Source organism: Ostrea edulis, chromosome 5 (assembly GCF_947568905.1).
Source record: "Ostrea edulis chromosome 5, xbOstEdul1.1, whole genome shotgun sequence".
Classification (NCBI taxonomy): Eukaryota; Metazoa; Mollusca; class Bivalvia; order Ostreida; family Ostreidae; genus Ostrea; species Ostrea edulis.
Window position 1 is genome coordinate 27,401,038 of NC_079168.1, and position 27,500 is coordinate 27,428,537.

Here is a 27,500-nt window from a genome sequence, read left to right on the forward strand (position 1 = left end):
TTATAACGACCCTGACAACAGATTGTACTGCCTCCAAGATCATTATAACGACCATAGAATTTGCAAAGTGCTGACTTTAAAGGAGACGGTTGAAACCCTGTAACACCAACTCACATGTCAGGAACAATTAGTGTATGAATCTTGATAGATTTATAGTTTGTCTATTTCAGCAGCTGGAAATTCTGACAGAAATGAAGTGGAATGTAAGTATATGAATTGAATTTCATTTTTGAAAATACATGGGGGTATGAACTGCACCACTTCACCCCGGCATACTTTTCATGAGGCTGCATTATGAAAAGTGAAATTTCTTTTAAAGTGGCTTTACACTTGTTGATTTCAGAAGGTTAAAATGCAATGCACACATGACCTGACCTTGGTCATGGTATTATAATCTGAAGATCCAGGTGGTATTGCCAGTGCTCATTAAATTTCTACACTTCTGAATATTGGATTACTGTTCTAAAGATCGATGGATACATGTATTTGATCTGAAACGGCCAAGAAAAAAATACACAAAATATAATTGGGTTTTCATCATTTTAATATCACATTCTCGCACATGAAAAAATGTTAATGTACATAAACAGTTACGTATGAAATTGAAAGCATCTTGCAAACTGAGAATTTTTCTGAAAAAAATAAAATCAATTTATTTCTTTCATACCATTTCTATGTTTTTGACACTTTCCTATGTATGTTACTTCTCATTTTCCATTTGACTATTACATGATATAATGGTTTTGTATGTAAAACAAAATGAAAATCAACGAGTATACAATGTATATAGATACTAAAAATATGGAATGAACAAACTTGATCATATGCTGATTGTTTCTGTTGAAGTTTTGTATGATTGATAAATGAGAGTACACCAAAAACAATTAGCTTATTACAATGGTTAATGTCTGCTTCACTGAAAATCACCATCACCCTACATTTACATTAACAAGGTCCATCGTGTCAATGCTGATCAGGATATATACAATGTACAAATATGTGTATGACCACAAAAAATACAAACTTATATTTAATCAATCACAATTTTAATCTCTAGACTCAATCTAAAATGAACTTTGACAAGATCTTTGATCACTGACACAAGTGTCACAGTTACAGGGCATGGGAGGAATATAATCGTTCATTTGTTTTACATCACTACATCTTTACCATGCATCAAAAATTCATGTTGCAGATACGAGTATCCTTTTAGGGGGTTAAATTATAGACAAAATGTATCAATACAATTGGGAGTGCCCATTTCAATTGGTAACAAATTACAGAATTAAAGGCAACACTACATTAATAGTAATATTGTAAATGGGCTTCGGATAAGAATTACTATTATTAAAATCACAACCACAGTAACGGGTTATTATAAGGGGAGGTAATGACATGACGTGCATCTGTCTGTACAGATTTTAAAGTTAGAAATTGTAAAACAATCATAAAAGTGCATATATATTACAAAAGTTGTCTTGTGTTTCTATATTTACCTACAGCCATTCCGTAATTTTTGGTGAACATCATTTTGTACAGCAAGTTTCTACACAAATACTGCAGATTAAGCACTACAATTTCAACTTTGTAAAGCTTGTGTCATTTTCTATAATTTCATGAGGTATCAACTACATCAGAAACTACGAATGATTAAGAGCTGAAAATTCACAGGCCCATTCAACATACCAGTACTAGCGATCCGCCTGTACATTGCTCATTTCCATTAAATTAACGCACTAAAACTAGTCTCCAGCTGACAATAAACATATTTATCAAAGCTTCCTGTTTAAAAAGAGGCAAGACACTAAAGCACTGAATGTACAAATAACTTTAAATAAATACATAGTACAGTTATCACAGAAAAAAACTGATGTAGCTTAGATGAAAAATACATAAAAACGAAGTCCAAAAAATCCAGAGCACACACGATGATGATAAGATGTATACAATTTCCCCCTACCTAGGGAAACAAAAGTTACAAAACACGATACAGTATTTTCAAAGTGTGGTACAAAAAGGACACACACATACAGAGAGTAAAAAACTTGTTAAGCCCCTGTAATAAAGACTAAATTATGTTTGATTTCCCAATAAATACCAAATCTGACAAGAGTTTAAATGTGCCTCTCCTGTCTCTAGTCATTTGGAGTAACAGACACAGAAAGAGACAATTCAGAGTCGGTTGAAATTCTTATTTTTGTGCATGTTTTTCATTCCGAAAGCTAACAGAGCCACACTGAGACAACATAATTTCTCTATAGCTACAGGAAATAGAAGTCTCTGGTAAGATGTCGGTCAGAATATACATGTTTATGAAGTTTGTGCAAGCTCACGCTTAGTGCTTTCTGAAAGAAATAATCCCTGTATATTGAAATACTGATAATGGCACAAAACATCATCATTATGATGTAATAATTCTAAAACATATTGGTCAAATCCAGATTAACAACTTGGCTACTTTAGATTCTTGCACAAACAACCAAAAGCATGACTGTCAATTTTGAGAACCAAATAGCTTTATCACGCATACACATCACACACACATATATATATAGTTCTTACAACGGATGGGGCTCAGAGAGTACATACCTCTGCTAACTCTATACACTAATCACACACACATCTAAATTCACTTCAAAGCCTACTAACTTCTTTTTTATTACAGGTTCATCTTTCCCAGTAGTTTGAGACAGATGCACCATGTAGTCGGACATACCCTCTGTCCAAATTTGTTGGTGGTGGCAAGAATGAAGTAGATGATAGTTCCATTTGAAAACAACTGACTCTTACAATACTCAAAGTATGTGCACATATATTTTTTTTGAAACACAACATAAGGTTTGAACATATACATGAATGCATAATGCAAAATCCTGTCAAGTGTTGGTGTAGTCATGATCTGACCATAAAATCCCTGACCTCTGATGGGATCTCTGACAGAATCCCTGACCTCTGATGGGATCTCTCAAAGAATCCCTGACCTCTGATGGGATCTCTCAAAGAATCCCTGACCTCTGACAGGATTCCTGACCTCTGATGGGATTCCTGACCTCGGATGGGATCCCTGACCTCCAACAGAGATTAATGATTACAGGTACATGCTAGAATTGTCTTTAGTCAGTTTAATCTATTTGTTTGTTGGCAAGTTAATGAAAAATTACTTGGTGCATATTCAGGAAATTTTTAACCACAGTTAGATTTGATAACTTGGCACATATCTTCTACATTTAGAGATCTGAAGATGGATTTGTGATCTATATGGAAGGAATGAATTCAGTTTAGTCTGGACAAAGGTTTGCATTCTCTATACTCTCTCACGTATTTGTTGATTCATTGAATTCAAACTCATATAAAGATATAAAAAAAATCGATAGGTACCAGCCCTCTAACATACAAAAATAATAATGCTTGACAATTGTTCCATAAAATACATACACTACAGCATTTCATGCCTTTATCTATCTTAATAACACAAATGAAATAAATGTGTATCAATTCAATTCTGGCTACATTACCAAAAAAAAATACAAATAATTACACTTTCTGTGTATGGTTTAGGAAATTAGCATAATATCCTTTCTCTCCTATCACTACATGTCTAAGTAATCCCTTACTCCAATTTCATTACATATACATGTACATTTGTAGATTAAAGCTTCCTAGGATGTCAGAAAGCTTGTTCGCTCCTTTTGATTAGGAAATAAAGCTGATTTATAATTAACCCTCTCAAAGCCTGCTCTGCAATACAGCCACTTAACACTATCAGCGTCTTCAACAGCTACACAAAGGGCTAGGTTGGATAATACATTTCCAGCCCTAAACATTCTACAACTTCCATTCTGTGAAATTCAGTAATTTCTATGAAATACATTCTCAAATATTTTTAAAAATAACTAGTCAAAAGTTCCCAATTCTTAGATTCTTCTTAATATGAACACCACCAATCGGATACTGTTCAACAATTCAAAAATACCACATATAAAATGTTACATTCCCTGCATGCTGCCCTGGCTTATCACTGGTATTCTTGACTAATCTTAAAAGCATCCAATAAAAACCTACAAAATCACTGCTGTGGTGAAGGCTTAAGCACAGTACAAATTGTAGATCCTCCTACAGTAGTGTGAAGTACACATTATCAAAAAGAGTTCTCTCAAAAAACACACATAATTGTATTTCATAGGCATTAGCTCATGCTTCAGCCATGCACTAAAAATTTACAAAATGAAAAAAAAAATCTACATCCAAACAATGGCGTTTAAGAATTTAAATGATCAGAAAATACAAATTACAGACACAGAATATGTTAACAATGTGTTTAGTGCTGTGTTTCATCTCTATATAAGGCAATGAAAGAAGTCCAATCTCTCTATTTCCTCAGTGCTCGATTGGTCAGCAGTTTGTGTAATTATTGCTGATTGGTCGAACTAAATATAGAACACTCTCCTGAGAGATGATTGGAAAGTTCTTACTTCTGTGGTAGGAGATAAGATGTGGAACACTCTCAAATGTATGGTCCTTGGTTCTAACCTGTAAATATGAAGAATATCCTTTGTAAATTGAAACAGAATGTATGTACACAATACATTACATGCAAGGTGAAACCACAGCTTTCTCCATACAAAAAATAATACAGTGCTACTAGGAACATGCGTGTCGTCTGCAAAGGCATCACTAGTCATGGTGAACATTAAACATGATAGGGTGAAGACAACGAACAGTGATCAATCTCATAACTCCTATAATACAAAATAGAGAATTGGGCAAACACGGACCCCTGGATATACCAGAAGTGGGATCAGGTGCCTAGGAGAAGTAAGCATCCCCTGTTGACCGGTCACACCCGCCATGATCATCAGAAGTAATTATGTATTCATGAAAGGTGAAGATAACAAACAGTGATCAATCTCATAACTCCTATAAGCAATACAAAATAGAGAATTGGACAAACACAGACCCCTGGATATATCAGAGGTGGGATCAGGTGCTTAGGAGGAGTAAGCAACTAACAATCGGTATGAAACAAGTCAGACAGCATTTTACCTAATGGTAGGTTGTATTGGCAAACTAGATCTTTATAACGACCATAGAATTTGTGAAATGCTGACTCTAAATGAGACTGTTGAAACCCCTGTACCATCAACTTGTTCGTAGCCTGCCTTGCATAATGAATACACATGCTAAATACGAAAGTCTTATCTCTTACAAATACTAAGTTCGAGGGGTGAAAGTCAGACATACATGTATAGACATATGAAGTCCTAGTATCACTATTCTCTGCAGGCAGCGCAAAAAAACTATGGCTAGTTATTCTATTCATTTATCAGATACACATAGGAAAATGCATGTCTTTTTTTTTTTTTAAAAATGATCCGCATATTTAGTTTTTACCATGACATCTTCTCTATTAAAGTCATAGTACACATGTAATATTTTGTGTATTTACATGGCAACAAACAGTGAAGATCACAAACAGTGATCAATCTCATAACTCCTATTAGCAATACAAAATAGAGAATTGGACAAACACGGACCCCTGGATATATCAGAGGTGGGATCAGGTGCTTTGGATAGAAATAAAATCTGTAGACTTTTATATCTACTTGAGCATTAAATTGACTTAGTTAAGAATTTCTTACCACTCCATCTGGATCCACCAGCAATAAATGTTTGATCATGCCATTTTGTCTTCCACTAAGTACAAACTGATTGGGGTCACTTGAGCTCTTTCGTACTAGGAAATCCCCATCCTTTTGTAGAAGCTTCTCTGCCTGTTTCCTGGGTAAGGCTCCATGATACCACTCTTCAAACACTGGGGCTATGCCCTTCCCTGGGTTTGGATTTTCCTTGAGCGGTGGGAGAGTGTCGCACACTGCCTTGTCTTCCAGTGGTTTTTCCTCGATGCCATTCTGTTGAGATTTGTTTCTCGGAGGAGGTAACTCAGCACTAAAGGGCTCTAATATAATACTTACAAATTAAAAATGGGAACATACTTAATTGTTTGTGTTTCATCTATCCCTAGATAACTATTTGATATAATTAAAAATGACTAAGGCATACTGTACATTCATTGACAAGTCAATTCCTTTTCAATGGAAGCTTCAACAATACAATTCTCAGACTATGTAATTTAAAGTAATCAATATAATAAAATCTAAAACAAGAGGCCCATGGACCTTAACGATCACCTGAGTATGCCCATTTTTTGGTCTTTAGAAATGATTGTGTTACCTGTGTGCTTTTTATACTTTTATACTTTGTACTAGATGATATACATATTGATATACATATATCTATGATCATATAAAATGATAATTTATAATTCTTTAATAGGTAAATAAGTACTATCACATCACAGCAAAATGCAATTTTCTATTCGAGTTCTAAAAGGGCAAATGACTTGTTACAATATTCTCAGAGGGCTCATTACTCATTGTAGGTAATCATGCAAAAGATCTGCCTGCCTGATGTCCAAGAGTAAAGACTTTCTAGAATATATTGCCTTTTCAACATATGAAGATAATGCATTTTTAATATATGACTAACTTAGCTCCACCCTGGGATGTGAACCTTGATCCCGGGATTCATGAATTTCAATGTTTTGGTAAAACGGCCCATTGCTTATCATAGTCATGCTAACAGTTTGACTGCTTGATGTCCAGGAGTAAAGAAGATGTTTGAAGATCCCATTAATTTTGATGGTTTTAGCCCCATTCAGGGAGGCAGGATTCTTGAAATTCACAATTTTTGTTCCCCTTGACCCATAGATATTATAACAAAATTGGTTGAAGTTGGTTCAGCTGTTCTATAGAAGAAATTGAAAATGTTAAAAAGTTTATGATCCACTAATGACAAAGAAGAAATAGCACTAAATGTATGTAGATAACCTGAGTGATTCAAAAACAAATTGCGCTTGACATAAAATTAAAGGTAACATTACGATAGTCTACTAATTTGCACTTAGAAGTAAACTGGTGGTCTATTTTACCTAAGTCAAAGGGGTCCTCTGCCTGTTTGACTGGTTCCCTGATCCTAGGAGGAGGAACGTCTGGTAGATTGTCCACAGTTGGAGGAGTAGGGGGTTTTCTGGGCAAGGACTCAAACAGAACATTTTCCTTGTTGTCATAGACATTAGGTTTAAATTCAGGAGATGTAGAATTTTCTATGAAAGAAAAGCATCTACATATTTTCATGTGAGAAAACCATTAAAGGGACAGGTTCACGTTTTTTGAAAACATTTTTCTTTTTTTATGTTAAACATTATAAACATAACTCACTTAAAGTTGACATCCAAAATGTGAACCTTCTTAATGCAAGGATAAGAGCAATATTTTAGCCTAACTCTGTGCTATTATGTAAACAAGAATCGAGCCTTGTTTATGTTTACAAACAAACTAGTAAATGTTAATTTTGTAATTTAAAGCATTCTAATTTTGCACAAACACAAATTTAACTTTTAAATGTCACATTTTATATAAAGAATACTTGAAATGTAATATATATCATAAAGTTAGATCGATAACTGTGCATTATCAAAACTTTGTAAACAATAACATACCGCGATCTTTGTTTGCACAACAAACAATAAACTCTCTATAATGAGTTTCTGTCATAATCGACAGCAACTATTTCCCTCGGCTGGGCCTCGGGAAATAGTTGCTGTCTTGGGGGACAATAAACTTGCTATTGTCCTCATAGCCAGTAAATAGGTGTATACTATAAAATGACATATTTGTCATGTTTCTCATTCTAAAGCCTCTGCACAGTATACAAACCTTTGTTGTCATATACATTAGCACCATTGTCTGACAGATCAATGAGGGGCTGTTCCTTTGGAGTGTCGTAGACTAATGACTTGTTGTCCTTCACTGATGAATATACCCCATCACTAACCTACAGCCAATCAAAAGACGTGTTACAGAAACTCTCATAGCTAAGTATCAAACAGATTGCTTGTAACATCCTTGTTTAAAGAATAATTACATTTTTTTCAAATAAAACTATTGCAATCTCATTTTTTTGTATGTAATTGACACAGATTGACAAAATCTGCCTTACACTATGTTCAAACCATTTACATGTAAGTGGAATTTCTAGCTGTCCATGTTACTAAACTTAAAACTAAAATTAAAACATCACAAAAATGAAAGAGACACTACGGCAATTTTTTCATGTCTTAATCGCATGTTTTAAAAACACTTCTCCATGAAATGATAGAGATCAATGTTGAAATTTGAAATGCACTAATTTGTTTTCAACTGCACTGTGAACATCATCCAGAATTCAAAGGTTTCTTTACATTTACTTGGACTTTTAAAACATCACATGATTTTGAATGACAGAATGTCGGCAATAGAGTTCTTTTTTATCTTTTTTTAAAAGATTATCTAAACACCCCCAATTCGTTAATGGTTTTTGTGCAAAATAAACAGCAGCGTCTCTCTACCTACAGCATCTCTCTACCTACTTGTATTATGAATTTTCTCTACAATGACCACCTACAGAGTATGTACAGAGCTTGACTTCTATCCCTCGACACAACGTACGTTTAAACAGGGTGACATAAAGCCACCTCTATAAAACATGTTCTTGATAATGCTTTTATCATGTGAGCAACAACTTACGGGGAGGTTGGAAGGGGGTGTGGCATATTCTGCCAGTGGTGCTTTTGAGGAAGATGGTGGTGAGGGTGGGCGTGCATCAGGACGGTCATTATAGTACTCATTTTCATCGTCTCCCCAAGCATCAGCCTCTGCCAACGGGCCATCTGACCTGGTGTAAAAATGTACAGATAGCCTCAAAAAACAACCCCATCAGAATGATATCTTTACAGATACTGATAACCTAAAAAAAACTTCCATCAGAAGGGAGTTTTTACAAATAACCTTTAAATTTTTTTTTTTAAAAAAAACAACCCCATCAGAATGGAGTCTTTACAGATAATATAAAAAAAATTTCCATCAGAAGGGAGCTTACACAGATAACCTAAAAAAAACTACAAAAAAAGACCCCCATCAGAATGGAGTTTTTACAGCTAGCCTAAAAAAACACCTCAAAATGGAGTCTTAACAGTTAACCTAGATAAAAAAAATTAGAATTGAGTTTTTACAGATAACTTTAAAAAAAAAACATCAGAAGTTTTACAGACACCCCTCATAGATAAACCTCCAAAAAATGTAAACACCGGAGTCTTCACAGAAAACCTGTAAAGTGTCGTAGATAATGGATTGAGGAGCCATCACCTTCTCCAACCTGACATAAGCAATGGTTTCTTCATGGATAACCTCCAAAGTGACATCAATTCCTTACTACTGCACTTGTCTTTCTAAGACCCATTTGTGTATATACTCATTGATTTCAAATAATATTAACTTACAGGACATATCACATATTTTCAAAGTATACAAAATTATATGCATTTTGTCTTTCTTATGCTTATAGTAATCGATTCTTATAGTTATTTCACCGAAATATTGTAATAATTAGCCACAATGCGGATCTAAATCTATGCCTTGATTTCTAAAAGCAGCATCAATTTAATTAGTTAATAGGTAGTCACTTGGTAGTGACGTCACATGCGCCCTTCTTCGATCAACTGATCGTGAAAAGTAGTACGAGATACTCTTAAAAATTCAGCTTTTAGGGGCCTAATTTATTCACCATGGACAACATTTAAATTGATGTTGACAAATTTCCCAAGTATTATATGTTTTAGTCACCAGTGCATACAGATACCTAAATAAAGTGAGTTTGAAATTGGCAATATTGTGAATAAATAATGTTTATATGGGTCACTGTCTATACACTATTTGGTAATGTTATTCCATCTGTAATTGATGCTGTTTTTCTAAAAATAAACAGTGCAATTGCTATTTATTTTTGGATTAGAAAAATTATGATATGTTACATTTTTGATAACTAGGCCAAAAACTACTGTCACAGATGCATTTTGGAGAGGGGAAAAAAAACCAAAAAACAAAAATCAATAAAAATAATCTGTTTTAAAGTGAAAATCACAATATTTTACTTTAACAAAGCAATCTCATTATTATTATTTTTGAATTGTGATCTGCACGTTGTTAGGAAGTGGGAACCTGGACGTTATATACTGACGCACTCAAGGTGTTTCGAGTTCAATGAGGCATAATTTTACAAGTCACTTTAAAGTTAGGAAATACAATATTTTATCATTTATAATTAAAAGTTCAATTATTTTGTGTCTTTGATTTTTTGGTAAATCTATCAGTTGGTAGAAACTGGGAGCACAAGTTATATGTTGTTACAAGGTGAAGGTCAGTTGATGCGAGTGTGTATTGAATTTGAAGACCAGAACAGAATGTCTATGCTGCAGGCATAGTAGTGCTTAGCTTCGATATATCCATTTTCTCACAGTTTATCTGGGTTTCTGTCCAAGCGGTTTTTGAAAAAGTACTTGGACAAAGGTGAATGGGTGTTTTTTAAGGTAAAGTTTTGGCTCCAACAAAAATTATCCATGCCTTTTTTCTCATACTTTCCTTCGAAAAATACTTAGTCTAAATCCTTTCTACCAACAACTCGTACACCCTTAAACGACACAAAATACCTTAATGCAATGTTCTTTACAAACCGTTTAAGTGATAATTGGTTTATTGTCGATTAAATCTTATCTGTTTATGAAATGGCTAATAGATGTTTTCAAACTCGAGGGCGCATAAGACATCACACATAATGGTGCATAAAATAGCAAAAGTAAATACATGTACATGTATGAATATCACAAAATTTGAATTTCATTGCTTTCAAACTCGAAAACTATCCAAAATATTTCATTAAAAACACATTTAAAGTAGTTTTAGGCATGAAAAGATTTAATTTTGCTGAAAAAATGAAAAAGTTTAGAAACATGCGATGTGTCCTTTAACGTTAGCCTTTATACTGGCAGTAAGCACTGCAGGAACTCAGAGCTAGCTGTCAGTCTATTAACTCTTATCCTATTGAATCTAGCCAGCAGTACACTACATATAATTTCCTTATACATATTTCCCATCCTGCACATTGTCACTATTTAAAAGAATGTCATAGGTAGTTGAGAGCAAAAGCCAAGGTGTACAAGGTTTATGCATATGTCGTCATGGAAATACAAGTAACAGGGCACCTTGGTCTATCAAATGCTATATATCTAACCTCAGCAAATGCAATGGAAATTCACATTCAATGTAAACATAAAATAGTTCAGGATGATTAAGCATGCAAGGCAATGTGTGTGTTCGAAATGGGACTCTTAGTGAGCTGTTTAGAAGTACGACCTTACAGGATCAGATATAGCTGCATAGTGGTCACTCTCCTCAAACAAAATACCTTCACCAAATGGTTGTGTACTGAATACAACAGAAAATACCCAACAATACTGATATCATAGACATATGTCTTAAAATTGTAAGTATTTAAAAAACATGGCATTTATTTTTGAAATCTAAAATGAACTCACTTGAAGTAAACTTCCACAATATTCAGATTTTAGTTATTTTTACCTGTCTGGGATTTCCATTGCTTTGGGTTGATTTTTGAGATACTCTTTAAACCGCAGTTCAAAAGCTTGCCCAATGGTTGTGATGACATCCTCCGACAGCCCCCCTCCACACTCTAACACATGACAAGCACGGCCATTCACCAGGTCCTTCGCTACATACGACACGAAATCCAGGGTTTCCTGTAAGTAGTTTGTGACAATGTAACTTCTCTCTATGTTTAATGAAAAATATACATTTCTATACAATACTAAAACTGTGTGAAATAGAGGTAAAATAATCTAATAGGGGGGGGGGGGATGTATCTATTTTGAAATGTTCACTGTTTTAAAAGCAAAGTATTCCATTCTACTCACTGCATCTCCTCCTGATGCAAAGGAAATCCCTGGCATCTGATGTGTGGCAATAATCTGTAAATATCAAGCCAAGTAACATTTAGAATCTTTTTTAAAAGATGTAAAGTAGTACTACATGTATCAGGGTCTCTGTGACAAGATACATATACTGTATTCTTGAGTGACAGCCATAGAAGAAGTTGACTCTACAAATGTCCTGAAAACTCTAGACAAATAAAAGAAAATAAAGGATTTGGGGTACTTCGGCCCAATAAAGTTGGTCCTTCAAAACATGTAGCCATTTCATCCCTTCAAACCTACATTTTTATTTTGCACAAAAAAGTTTTCTCCGTTAATTAGTTAATATATGCAAATAAGTCATTTACAAAAAATGTATGGTAACAAATAATACAGATCATCAATTGTTGCTGTGATATGATGTATCCATAGTATGATGAGTTATCTCCCTTGCTTGATGACGTCAAAAGAGACCAGCTAGACACAAAAGTGCTTAAGTTTATACAAACAACTGCAGGTTTAAGCCATCAAAATGGTTCAATGTGCCTGCATTCAACTGTAAGGTACTAAATCAGAAGAGTGTTTCATTATACTTGTGTCCAAAGGATAAAATATTTTAAAAGATTTGGGTTTGAAATCTACACTGAGATCATATTTAAAGTCGCACAGAACTCAAAGTTGTGGGACAATCATTTTATGGGGCATGACAGGAATCGGTTTCAATTACACCCTACATTGGCCAAAATTAGTGGGTATAAGAAATTAAATATTTGATCAGACGTTGTTCAAACTATTTTCGACTAATAACTTGTCATATGAACCTCTTTGAATCAGAACTTTTCTGTCAAAGTATAAAAGTAAATAAATTAAAGATGAAAAGAACTAACATTATATGCTGAAAGTTGCATTATTAGACACACCCCACACAACCTTTTGAAAAAGAGTATCCAAAGAAAAGGTGGAGCAATATTGAAATTACAAGTTTATATATTAAATGAAATAAACCAATTTTACAGTTATTCCAGAGTTGGGGGGGGGGGGGGGGGCATTTTTTTTTCTAATGAAGCACTAATTTGCACACAGATTTCCCTATTTTAAAAAAAAATTGGTAAGTGATAGGAAATTATCCTTCATATAGGCCCTAATGTCGCAAATATTATTGTAAAATAATGTTAAGTAGCCACTTATGTTTATCATAATTACAGTCTATGCGAAAGACATCGGACCATCGGACCTGACCGATGTTCAGTGCCTGAGGTCCGATGCATCATTTTTTACACCGGACCGAAATGTCCGATGTCTCAGTGTCCGATTTTGAACTTACTATTTTGATGTGGAATCAATTAAATATTTGTTATAAGAAAAACTAGCACACAAATCCAAATATGTAAATGAATGTGATTAAAACCGCATGGACCGTCTAAAGTATTATACGGGAGGGATCCCAAGTATGATAAATAAAGATTTCCTTGGTTTTGCATTTTCACGTGTTTCACTTTTTTACATCAGGTTTTTCGGTCTGACAAAATTTGGTTCAGTCCGGTGTGTTCATTGATTACACAGGACCGGATGTCCTGTGTGGTCCAAAAAACTTTCGCATAGACTGTAATTATAATCACCCGCTAAAATATCTGCATACAATACATTTAAGAATTCTAAAGAAAACAAATTTAAGATTTAAGTACGGTACTTGCCATGTGTGCAAAGGCTGAATCGGAGTCAGTATGGGGTTAAGGCGCATACCACATGTTGAACTCGGAACCCCCCCTCCCTTCCCCGTTGACAATGATCATTACCTGTTATTTTTCTATGTATAGTACATGAAAGATATATTGGGTGACTGGCCCCTCCATTAGTTTAGATAGTACATGTAGAAAAGACTGAGAGGAATAAAATCATAAAAGATATGAATTGAATCCATGTAGCAAAGGATGAGTGCTTGTACCCTGAAACTAAAAAAATCAAAAGCGGGGGGGGGGGGGGGGGGGGGGGGGGAGAGAGAAGAGCAGACCTTTTTTTTATAAAAATTTATGTCCGGTAAAAAGTGTTAGCTGGAAGAGAGTTGGATCCCATTAGGATAAGTGGGATCTGCCCAGACTGTCTTCCTACCCTTGTTCCATTTAGATTGTGAAAGTACATTCAGAAATGAATTAATAAACTTAAAATATGTTAATGATGTTGATACATCACACCCTGCCATGATTCAGGATCTCTAAGATTGGACGAATTTTTTTTATTCCAAAATTTTTTCACATGTCAACTTTCAACTTGATACCCCCTCCCTGAAAAAAATATATGCTGACCGCCTGGAGTTAGAACTATATTTCTCTTATCATCAGAAGAGAATCTACTATTAAAATTATCATATATTGATCATTAACCAGTCAGTATTATTTTGTAATCGGTTCAGAATGAATAGGATCTTGATCAATCTTATTGCTCGACCTCTGAGGAAAAATCGTCGATATCACTGATATTTGCATTAATCATGGGTTCAAAGTGATATCCATGTACAACAAACTCCGGCCCCTCATCCAAAAACTCCTCCCATTGTGAATAAAACGTCCATGGGCTTGCTTTTGTTTTGATTCACAAATCTGATTGTGGTCTCTTATGACGTCATTAATTCATGGAATCCGGAATGAAAATCAGGTAAAGATTTTCTATTCCAAGCACTTTGCACTTCAAATTCTTAAGAGTTCATATCGTTTTTCAATTCATATAAGGAGTCTATGAAACAAAGTTGATAATCAAGGAGAGAAACAGGAAAACCACGAGGATTTAAAATTGTTTCCTTCTTTAAACTATTATAATTTACAACATATTTCATTTCGAAGTAAATTTTTGTTCTGTGCATAGGACCTTTCAGAATAAGTTGTAGATAGAGACTTCATGCTTACCTGGCTACATTTTATAAAATCTACAAAAAGGAACAGGACGAGAAAATTGGTAAAAAGTTCTTGATTTTTATGGGAAAATGTTGTACTTTGACATATACTACATGAATTTAAATGTGAGAACAGCCCTTAAAGGGACTGATTCACGATTTCCCCCCAAATTTTGTTTTTCACTTTAAATGATCAAAATCTATAGTCTAATATGTTTAGAAGGTTTCACAAAAAAATTAAGGTTATTCATCACGACAGAAGCTCATTATAGAGAGTTTAGTATTTGTTTTGAAAACAAAGATTGATGTGTGTTATTGTTTACGAAGTTTTCTTGATCCAAGTTTATTAGATATATCACATATCAAGTATACTTTAGGTAAAATTTGTCATTTAAAAGTTAAAATTTGTTATTGTACAAAATGAAGATGCTTTAAATTACAAAATTAACGTTTCACTGGTTGGTTTGTTTACATAAAGAGACTCGAGTCTTTGTTTACATAACACAGAATCAAAGCTAAGATATTGCACTTATCCTTGCATTCAAACAGTCCAAATTTTGGTTGTCAACATTAAATGAGTTATATTTTTAATTTTTAACATCAAAAATGAAAAATATTTCTTTCAATAAATGAGTTATATTTTTAATTTTTAACATCAAAAATGAAAAATATTTCTTTCAAAAAACGTGAATCAGTCTCTTTAATTGAAAAAATAAATAATGTTTAAAAAATACCTGTCAATACCAGTTCTATCAATACACATAATATATCAAAACAAGAGGTCCATGGGCCACATTACTCACCTGAGTCACCATGGCCCTGCTGTTGTTTAGCTGTTGTGATTTTTCAAAGATTTTGTTTTTTAATCTTTATTCCCTCAAGAAAAAATTTGATTCCATTCAAAGGGTCAAGACATAACCAAAACTAAATTCACACAACATGAGGATGCCTCAAAACCAATGACAAACATGACTGCTGTTCTGCAGAAGGTCAAGGTCACAAGGTCAAAGATCATAGTATGAAATGAAAGGTTTTGCCATAAAGATTTAAATATAAACAAAATATGAAATCTCTTCCTTAAATAGTTCAGGAGATATTGAATAGGTTAGATTTTCTTAAAAGTACAAAATTATGAGTAAAATTAAAGTTTCAGACAGACACACTGGACAAAAACAATATATGAATCCCCTTTCCCTAAATATGCTTTGTAACAAGTTTGGTTGAAATTGGCCTTGTAATTCTAGAGAAATAATTGAAAATGTAAAAGTTTATGGACAAATGGCCAGACAGAGGCCACCCAGCAGGTGAGCAAAAAAATCAAATCAAAGATTGTGTTGTAGCAGAATATTTTACATTTTTAGCTTAATGAGTGAAAAAATCACATAAATGACTATAATGATGTATTTTGTGGTGTCCTCATTAAGCCATAATCATAGTTGTCTTATCATGATGCATTTCAAAATATAATTTATGGCCTACCAATTCTGACTTCTTTTTTTTTAAATATACAGGGCCAAATTAGGTCTTTATAAAAAAAAAAATGGATATTATTTTCCATTGTCCATGCATTTCCATTGATCTTTTTAAAAGTGTTATTACACAATACGATCCCCACATTAAAAAATAGTCTAATCTTTCAAATAACATAATTATTTGTTTTGAGAACTAGAATTACCTCCCCTGATTCCATGATCATGAGGTTGAGACACTCGGTAGAAATTGTCAGGTTGACGTTGGACCCAGCATATTGTAATATCGGTTTCTCACCCAACATCTTGGTCAACTTTTTATCAACCTATTGAAAGACAAAGAAAAATATAATCAATCATTTGCTGTTGGTCCTACATTAATTTTGTACAAAAACATTTCCATGTCAAACTTTAACACAGAGTTCTAAAGACCCTGAATCTCTCATACTACCATGGTAAGCAAGAAATGAAAAGAGGACTCAGTATGCTATAGTTCTGAATTTCTTGCAAACCATAGTCAAGATTACTCCTGGTGACACAACAGAGCTAAGGTCAAATGTACACCAAAATTCCGGTAAGCAAGACTGTAATTCTGAAGATCATTTCTCTCAACTAATAAAAGGTCATGACAGTTAACGAACCAAATGTCTGAGCAATCACTAAAGAAATATTTTGTACCAAGATGCATACTACTCTGAAGAACAAGAATAAAACGTAATGTTTGAAGACCCCTCCAGCGACAAACAAAAAATGTCAAGTGATGCCTTTAGACGACTAGGAATACAGGACATGGAGAGAGATATCTCACAGGCCTACCTTTCTATTTTTGGCTTCTCTCACAGGCTTACCTTTCTATTTTTAGCTTATCTCACAGGGTCTACCTTTCTATTTTTAGCTTATCTCACAGGGTCTACCTTCAAGTTTCTATTTCTAGCTTATCTCACAGGCCTACCTTTCTATTCTTTATAGCTATCTCACAGGGTCTACTTTAAAGTTTCTATTTTTAGCTTATCTCACAGGGTCTACCTTTCTATTCTTAGCTTATTTCACAAGATCTACCTTTCTATTCTTAGCTTATTTCACAAGGTCTACCTTTCTATTTTTAGCTTATTTCACAAGGTCCACCTTTCTATTTTTAGCTTATCTCACAGGGTCTACCTTTCTATTTTTAGCTTATCTCACAGGGTCTACCTTTCTCTTTTTTGTTGTTTTCAGACCTGCTGCTTCACATACTCTGTTGATGGCTTCTCTGGAAAAAAAATCCATAAACATTGCCTTCTTTGTTCATATTAATGTCTTTTACAATAACTGTTTATCATATGAATTAGCTACTTTCTCCATGAAATAACAAACATACATGTATATCGACACGTTGCATAATAAACACACTTTATAGGGTCTGACACTGAATTTTTACCTGGCCAGTGCTGTTCTGGTCTCAAAATCTAGAGATCTCATGGATTCTTTGACTTCAATACAACCAATGTACTGTAAAAAAAATAATAAATCAGTAACATTTAATATTACATTATCACATTGTACTATAAACATGTAAATCTAGAGATCTCATGGATTCTTTGACTTCAATACAACCAATGTACTGTAAAAAAAAAAATAATAATAAATCAGCCATATCATGATATCACATAATGACATTGTACTAAATATGTAAATTATTTTGGAATATGTAAATTATCTTGGTCTAGGTCTGGATCCACATGACCTTAAAATGATGGTATGTATTTAAAGTGACTGGTTCGCGTTTTTTGGGGAAAAAATATTTTTCATTAAGAACTTATAAAAATATAACTCATTTAATGTTGACAACCAAAATCTGGACCTTTTGAATGCAAGGATAATTATAGGAATATTTTAGCCTTAACTCTGTGTTATGTAAACAAAGACTTGAGTCTTTTTATGTTCACAAAATAACCAGTGAAATGTTAATTTTGTAATTTAAAGCATCTTAATTTTGTACAGGCACAAATTTAACTTTTAAATGACATGTTTTACCTAAAATATACTTGAAATATGATATATAATATATATATATATATATATATATATATATATATATATATATATAAAGTCAAAAAATAAAACCCAATACTTTTATCTATAGCGCTTTCACCCTGCAGGCTCGTCAGTAGATTTTTAAACAATGTAAACAAGTTCCATTATGACTTCATCCTCGTGACGTTATGTGGGCAACGTCAAACATAATACAGTCATGATTGTGACGTCAGAACATTATACAATGTTAATGATAGGCACTTTTAAAAATACAGACATATTTAAAATAGTTCAGTCTATAAGTTTTAAGCGCCTCTGAATATTCCTGTACATTAAAGGAGACATTCTATGTAAAATGTACATGTTAAATAACATGAAGTAAAAATATTAACAGTTTAGTTTCGGCTTAAACAGTTTTATGAAATAGTTTTCCTTGGCTCTGCGTAATTGTTCATTTTCCTCTTTTACTTTGTAAAATGGAAAAATATAAAAACTGCCTTCCCCGCACGAACCAAAATCAAAATTACGCAGAGCCAAGGAAAACTATTTCCTATACCAAGAAAAAAGAATTTATTGAATATATACACTGTATATATATATATATATATATATATATATATATAATAAACTTGGATCGATATCCATATATTTGAAAACTTCGTAAACAATAAAACACTTGAATCTTTAATTGTTTTCAAAACAAATAATAAACTCTTTCATGAGCTTCTATCAGGACAAATATCCTTCACTTTTTTGTGAAACCTTTTAAACATATTATACTTTAGATTTTGATCATTTAAAGTGAAAAACAAAATTTGGAGGAAACTCGTGAATCGATCCCTTTAACAAAGTTTAAGAAATGAATTTACATTTTAAAAATACAAGAGAGCATGAACTGCAACACTTTATGCCAGCATCCTTCAGGAAGCTTCATGAAAATTATACTGGTATGAAGCATTGCTGTTCATACTCCCATAAAGATTAAAAAATTCCAGCTGTTAAACAGCTGTACTATATCAAGATTCATAAGCACATTGTTTACATACATGAGGAAATGGCTATCTTTTAAATAGTAAAGATATCGAAGGTAAAAATGTTTACATTTACAAACAACTTTTCACAAAAAATGGAATATTTTCTGACAAGTATAAAACAATCTAAAAGAAAACCTTACAGGGAAAAGAACATGTCATTGCTTATTGACAGCCGAATACAAAACGCTATCACACGACCAAGCTTAAAAAATGTAACTGATGTTTATCAATGAACACCCTATCCTATTGATAAAACATATTTTGGTGTAAAAACTGCTGTAAATTAAGTCCTTTTTTTTCTGTAATATATGTGTTGTAAGAATCCTGTGAAAAGTTATCAACAATATGACAGAAAATCTCCACATAAGCCTGTTGTTTCTTTCGATGTGTGTGCATGACTTTCAATCCATTACTTTTAAATATTTCATACCTTGAGCTTTATATATATATATATATATAAATATTTACATTTCAAACAACAGTTTTGCCTTTGCTGATAAGAATCATGGTTACAAACATCTTATTATATCATAAACAGAAATAGTAGAAAGACATAGCAATACAAATCTAAAGATCAAGTCGAGTTTCTTTTCTGGGCATAAAATAGGGCATACAATATTTGTTTATATAATTACATAAATCTCTTGTACTATCATAATGACATAAATTGATAATTTCTTTAATGGGATCAGTACCACAAATGTCATTATAAAGCTTCATTAGAGATATCATATAATATTCAAACCAAAGTTTATCATAAACAGGACAGTAAAGTATATATATAATATATTCAACAAATAATTCACAAGTATGGCATGTTTATTTTTCTTTAATAGGGATAACTAGTCTACAATACTGGTTTACAATACTTGTCTACATACTAGGGACATCCATTACTTCCTTGAACTTTTTTATCATATGAGTCTGACAGAAATAGCACTGGAACAACTGATATAGTACTGCTTGATCAATAATAGAAGTGGTGTATTTGCTATCAAGTAACTTGATATGTACATGATGCAACAAGCAAACAGAGCTGCACTTCAATTTAAAGTAAATATACCGTTAACATAAACTTTAATACACGTAGATACGAAAAGGTAAAGATAACAAATAGTGATTGATCTCATAAATCCTATAAGGAATACAAAATGAACAGTAGGGCAAACACGGACCCCTGGATATACCGGATATGGGATCAGGTGCCTATGAGGATTAAGCATCCCCTGTGGACCGGTCACACCCACCACGTGCCCTATATCTTCATCACAGTACACAGTGCATCATGCTTTTGTTTTAGATTTGGACTGAACATGTGTTACAATGTATCAGTTAATGTGAAATGTATATCACAATTCATTTCCTTACATCAAAAAACTACATCAGAAATATAGATAGTGTTAAATGTTTGATGATGAATATATCTAAAAATAATACTTATAAGCACGACAGGATATTGAATTTTAATGCGTTACGTAAAAACCAAATACATGGTAACTTTTTTAAGTTTAAGGATTAACTACAAACATCTATGTGTTAAAATCATTCTATGTACAGAGGTGTAATTTTAATTGATTGCCTGCCTCTCGATGAATGTAAGTATTACACACACTCAATCCGCTACACACTGTAAAATAACTATAATTTGTATCCTTATACAACCCAGTGTTTTTATTGTAGCCTCCCACAGTATGGGTATCTTATCTTGTATATGTACGTACAGTCTAGCTGTTTTAATGTGTCTCGTTTCACACATAATTCACATGTCACACAATCTAAGTAACAAACATCTACTTCTAAAGCCATATACAATAAAACCTCTGTCAACGTCTCTAGTTTTAAAATTTCTTAATCCATCAGATATAACTCCAACCGTTCAGCTTACCCTGACTCCGTAGCAGATCCCTGCCTCTTTATCCAGCTGGAAGTCCGGGTGGATCCAGCCCCTGTCCGGCTTGTTCATGAAGCTTCCTGATTTGGACCATTCTGATGACCTCCCCTTCTTCTTATTCCTAACTTCCTTCGCTGCCATTCTGTTTTATCTAAGAAGTTAAATTTCCTCATTCATTTTTTATCTCTACTGTCCAATAATTTACATGTAGTGCGATACATTCTTCTGACCGCAAAATAGGCTGAAATAGGCCAGAACAATAAAGGAAATAATATGTTACGCAATTTGTATTAATACAGACTTGCGTTACATGTCATGCACACGAAGAGGACCTTCGTTAAGAATTTAAGAGCACGTGCTCCTATGTGTTTAAACATAACATGCAGCACTTCTTCAGTGCCATGTGTTGGAAGTTCCTAATGGTCCAGTACAGAAATGTATTACACTTATATTATCTGACACTCGTGTTCACATTTCACCTTAAAGTGAACTAAAATATCTGTGTACACTAAAAATATGCATAAGCATGGACTTTTGATTTTATGAATAATAAGATAGCTAATAAGCTGTTCAAGGTGGCTCCTTACACCTAAATTTTAATGGCTCATTAAAGCACCTCTTACGAAGTATGATTTCACAACATCGAAAGAGCAATACAGACTATCTATATTTTGTGATTTCTTCCGGAATGATAAAAAAGGTGTTCTTGTTTGTAATCAGAGATTTTAGAGTCCAAATTTTACTGTGATTCGATGCATGAAATAAACATCTAATAAAACCTGCAACGAAGACCAGTGTCATTCCTGAAAAACTAATCACATATAGAATAATTGAGAGCGTTCAATGGTGAAACTTCATAGAAGGTGCTTTAAGAAATGAAACTTATAATTCTTTGTTTGATGCATGTATCAAACGAAACATTGGACGGAAAACTTCATCAATGCGCTATGCGCATTGATGAAGTTTTCCGTCCAATGTTTCGTTTGATACATGCATCAAACAAAGAATTATAAGTTTAAGAAATGAAACTTATAATTCTTTGTTTGATGCATGTATCAAACGAAACATTGGACGGAAAACTTCATCATTTAATTATGTTTTTAAGATAGAAAAACAAATAGTTTCTCCCATCAAAAAGATTGAATTAACGTTTCTGAAATGGCGCATAGGAATACATATAGGCAAGAATGAAAACAAAAACAAAACGGCATGGCTGTGCACGTGCGTTCAGGTCAGGAACAGTTACTGTGCAGATTTAAATGGATTATACGCCAAATTAAAGGTGCAATGGTTAAAAGCTGAATTAAATATAAAGGAAGATAACAAGTGGTGACTGGATTTATGCTGCATCATGTTGGAGGAGACGTTGAACACTGGTTGTGTCGTTGGAACGGTGGAATGCAATTCGGCTCCATTTCAATATGGAGGAAAACGTTCAAAACGCACTCGTTGAAGTCAACTGAGCCCCATATAACGCAGTTCAATTTCATTGATATTTACCAGATCAGAAGTTGCCACTTGCTCCGTCATGTTATCGATCTCGTAAAGCAGACGATTCATACCGGGAACTCGTGTAATCTGTCAACTTCTACCAGTAAGTGGTCTACGTCATCAAATTGACTATTCTGCCACGTCATCGCCTATGTATGTTGTTTCTTTAAATTAATTTGTATTTTATTCATATCTTTAGTTGTGCTAATTTTTGATAGCAATGAAAAACAAAAATCAAACAAATGCATTTCGTTATATATAATGCTTATGTGAAAAATCCCGTTCTATAAATAGCGTTAAAATTAGAACGGGGAAGACGCATTCCAGAGAAAAGTAGTCCCGCATGCTTAGTGCAGAGGAACTCCGAACGAAATTTTGACAGAGAAATCAAACGAATTTTTCAACCAATCAGCATCGTTAAGTCATCACTTTAAAAGTTATTAAATGATTTAAGGATCCATTCAGATAAAATTTTAAGTGCAAAGAGCCACCTTAACTTGATTGCAGTAGGAGAGTACCGTACATATCAGTGGTGTATTTCCATCGGTACTTAGACCTACTCATGATACATCAGTACTAGTTTGAGGAAATCCATGACTCAGTACTGGATACTCACTAGGGCATTATTTCCTTATTAAACACTTAAGAAAACTAACTGTATACAAGATAAGGGTCTTCTCTCTTTAATATTTTGTAGAGAAGTAAGTGTACTTGGGTTTCCATATGCCTTAATTAAATTTCTAATTCCATGCATAATTAGCTTAAATACGGTTATAAAATTACTCCTGTTTTTCCGTAATTTACGTTCACTTTCATTTTCACGAAGCTTTTATCAGTATTAAAATCACTACAAAGGATGAGAAGCCCGTTTCCTGACCTAATGTCAATGTAAAACATGGATTATGGTTTTTATTACAAACATTAATATGGAAAAGTTATAATTATTGCTGTTTTCAATGGACAGTTTTGATCTGCAGAGGAAATATAAAAATTAAACTGCAACCAACCACAAAAGGCCACTGTAACTTTTTTTTATCTATATTGATACTAGGGCTATTATTTGTCTATATTTGGAGCCAATGAATGGCCTCATTCCCAATGCAAGATACATGTAACTACCTCATCAAATAGTGTGATTTTCCCCAATTTGCATTAAACAAAAAAATGAGTCAAAAATAAGATAAACTACAAAAATCATTAAACCATCAGTAACAAAGAATTAAAGACAGTTCTACTTGAATAAATAGCTGTATCGGTTAGTTCACCCAATGCTGTTATTTGTAAACTGGTTTTCAGTCAACAATGATCATTAATGTATAGTAATGTTGTTTTGAGGTAAAGGACCAGTTTATAGTGACAAGTGTTGAAGAATATATTCCCAACAACTAAAGAACCAATATCTCAATCTCCAAAGCATAGTTTTTACAAATAGTGCACCAATTATTTACAGCAGCAAGTAAATCAATAGCTTTGATCATTATCATATTTATGATTACCAAGGTTCGATATATTGCACCTTTTTACATCATTTGTGCAGCTTTTTGTGGTGTGTTGATTGCAACACACTGAACATATGTTCAATATATGTTGATTTTATTTTCATAATGTTGGCTATTCAATTTATTCGAAGTTTAAACAAAGAAACTATTGAGTCTGTTAAAAGTTTAATGCCACATCTCCTTTGCTTAAAATCAAACAACACCTACTTTCTTTAAGTGTCAGATCTAAAAAGATACAAGGCCAAAAAGAAATTCATAGAAGCACTGAAAAGACCACGACACTGTTGGTTATTTACAAAATACTCCTCTCGTTTTCTGGGTATGAAATACAATACTGGGTCAAATTGGTGGCCAAAACAATAGAACAACCCACTGTTCTACAATTTCATTGACTGCCTTAAAGGCCGAGGTTTTCAACCGGTCGGTTTTCCTCAGGTAAGTTAAGTAAGGGGCAGAGCTAATTTAAGGCAGGTGTGAATCCCCGAGCCGGAGGAAACCCTTGCTTGTATATACCGTCCCAAATACACAGGATGTTATCTGTGTTACCTGCATTACCTGTGCATTTTTGTAAGATTGAAAAATTCATGGTAATCATTTTTCTTGTGCAAGTTAATCAAAATGTTGATAATTAAATCTAATGAATCAAACATGTAAAAATGAAAGCTTGATAAATTTATCTTATATAAATGAAAACGCTAATCGTCCCATGCCCCGTGATGACTACATGAATATATTCCAAAACTGCTCTCAAAGTTTTATTCAGTTTGAAGAAATTTTTCTGTAAGGCACACCAGAGTTGTCTGTGTGACTCGTCCATAACGCATGGCCTACAAAAACAGTCAGGACATTCGGATTTTCAAACAGTTCCTTCGATAAATGGTCCAGACAAAGAATTTGTTCTTCCTCTGGATCCCAATTCCAACCATTATATGCAAGAAAGACCCCTTATAGCGGCTAACTTCTCTTTCCGATAAGTTGACAGTTACATCAATTTAATTAAAATAAGATGTTAGATCCGCTCGCATACATATGTATGCGAATACACGAGAGGATTTAACATCTAATTTTAATAAGATTGCAGTTACATACACGTAAACTTGTCGCCATGTTTCGAGGGAAAATTACGCTTATAAATTTTTAAATGTATATAAACAAAATTTCATTAACGTACAATGTATTTACTCATAATTAATATGTTTAGCATAAAATCGATGTCTGTGTAAATTATATTCTAACAATCCATAATAATTATCAACCGTACCCATTCCTAAGCACACCCTACTATATTCTATTATAATGATGTAATTGTATGCAAAATTTACTACCATTTCCACATGAAAACTCCCTCTCCAGTTGTATTACGCGGTAAGCATCAAAAGATTGCACGGGCGCCTCAATCGCCTGATAAGATATATAAGGTATACACAAAGACTAGTAACTAAATGTCCATCAATTTCTAGCATCCAATGTGAAGCTCAATTTCTCCTGATTGACAAGGGTTCACAGGTCAGGTAAATTTGAAGGCGGTGCTTATTTTCTTGGTCTTTAAGAGATCATTTTCATGTTATGATAATTGATAGAGGGTGAAGCCCTCTCAAGGTCTGAAGGGCCATGAAAGCAGAGCTCTCCCTAACACTAGTCTTGCACAATCATGATTAAAAGTAAAATATATATTAAAAAAAAAACTAATGAAAAATCAAACCATACTTGTGGAACATGAAAATTTTGGTCAAAGTGGTGTAGATTCGAATGCAAGTGTAAGAACAATGTATTTCACCATTTTGAATCTCGTCTACCCAAGTTAACATCATTCTGAGATGTTACATTTAAAATCAATAAAAAGCATGTAAACCATATTTTGTCAATCATATTTAATTAATCCTTGATTATACCAGGTCTCCTGTGTTTGTAAATTTGCTGAAGACTGAAGTTGAATATGACATCACAATGCACTTTTTTTTTTTAACATCATACTTTTTTCTTCCCCCTCAAACATGGTCACACCATAAGACATATTAGAGATTTATGATAAAAGTATTTAACAAAATTTTTATGCTGTATGTATACATGATAGTGTTAAATCTAAAGCAAACTAGCATGGCGCCACACCATGCCCTTTTTCCTTCATATTTTTTTTTTAAATATTTGTTAATATAAACAATTGTTCTTTATTTCACAAAGTTGATTGTAAAGTTTAAAATCAAGGCAGCAGGTCAGGTATAACTTTTAAAGTGGCTAAATGATTAATCTATTACTATTATAGTATGATACAATGTCTGAATGAAAGTGCCCTGAAATTGTCTTGCCGTGACGAAAAGTGTCCTTTTGAACATATGATATGTGTGCCCTCTCTAGATCCTAGATTTAACACTACATGATGTAAGATTAATACATATCATATATATATATATATATATCAAATGTACAACAAACATTTCAGGTTTCGACTTGACACAAAATTTGGGGTCCAAAGTGAGTCCTGAAATACTGATTATATTACAACCATTATAAGTCCACTGCTCACTGGACGGTCCCTATAGTAAAGGGGGGGGGGTCCCAAAAAAATCCACTGATTACATCACAGTTTCATTAATGACCAGAGAATTGAAATAGTTACATTTTAAGTAAAATTAACCGATTGTCCTTGTGTTATAAATTTAAATGTTTAGTTACTACTACTAAAATCAACTGGACATAGCCCTTACATGTACACAAAACGTTTATAGTCGGTTAAAAAGCTCTACAGAGCTTGTGTTTGACATGTTGAATGTATATAGTGCCGACTTAAAATAAAATTTACTTTACTTTACTTTTACGTTCACTGTCAGTATCACAGCCAGAGACATATCTCTGTTACAGCCCTCTACAATCCATACTATCCAACTAAATTCAGAAATATAATTACTGACATTATACACAAATACAGCAGTATTTACCTTTATCTTATCTGAATCATTCCGACACCAATAACTGTCACAAAATAAAAATAAACACCGAATGACTGATGTATTGTTTGAATACGGAAGTGTGTTACTCATTGACACATGCGTCCTAGAGCATATTTTGTTAAGAGTTAAAACCAACCAAGATTAGATCTATAATTTCCGGGGAAAGTCAGACGCGCAGTGGCGGATCCAGCACCAGGCGGTCTTATAAATATATTCAGTTTTATAGAAGTATTTCTAAAAGCACTAAAATATGAAAGTTTGACTAGGAGCTTCAAAGGACTTGGACCCATTTTGGGCTTCAAGACACTCCCCACTCGCGCCGTTAGGCCCTATTTTCTTTAGAGAAGTCGAGAGGCATAGCCTTCATCGATCAGGGGTTTTAATGTGTAGGCACGCGTGATAAAACTG

At 33.5% G+C, this 27,500-nt stretch overlaps 1 protein-coding gene across 2 annotated transcripts; it reads right to left on the reverse strand.

The window, feature by feature from the left end:
- Positions 1-526: 526 nt before the first annotated feature.
- On the reverse strand, positions 527-27,204 carry LOC125650485 (SHC-transforming protein 1-like). 2 transcript variants are annotated; one of them, XM_048878840.2, is made up of 12 exons: positions 27,081-27,204; positions 21,149-21,305; positions 17,634-17,704; positions 17,408-17,465; positions 16,423-16,542; positions 11,864-11,917; positions 11,511-11,689; positions 8,625-8,772; positions 7,776-7,893; positions 6,989-7,162; positions 5,640-5,956; positions 527-4,530 (listed from the first exon to the last, which is right to left on the reverse strand). In XM_048878840.2, the coding sequence occupies exons 2-12, from the start codon at positions 21,293-21,295 to the stop codon at positions 4,393-4,395; spliced, it is 1,524 nt and encodes a 507-aa protein (XP_048734797.2). In that variant the 5' UTR covers positions 21,296-21,305; positions 27,081-27,204; the 3' UTR covers positions 527-4,392. The 2 variants fall into 2 exon arrangements, with proteins under 2 accessions (XP_048734797.2, XP_048734798.2); XM_048878841.2 differs by lacking the exon at positions 8,625-8,772 and adding an exon at positions 11,291-11,357 and having other exon boundaries at positions 27,081-27,197.
- Between the last annotated feature and the right edge of the window lie 296 nt (positions 27,205-27,500).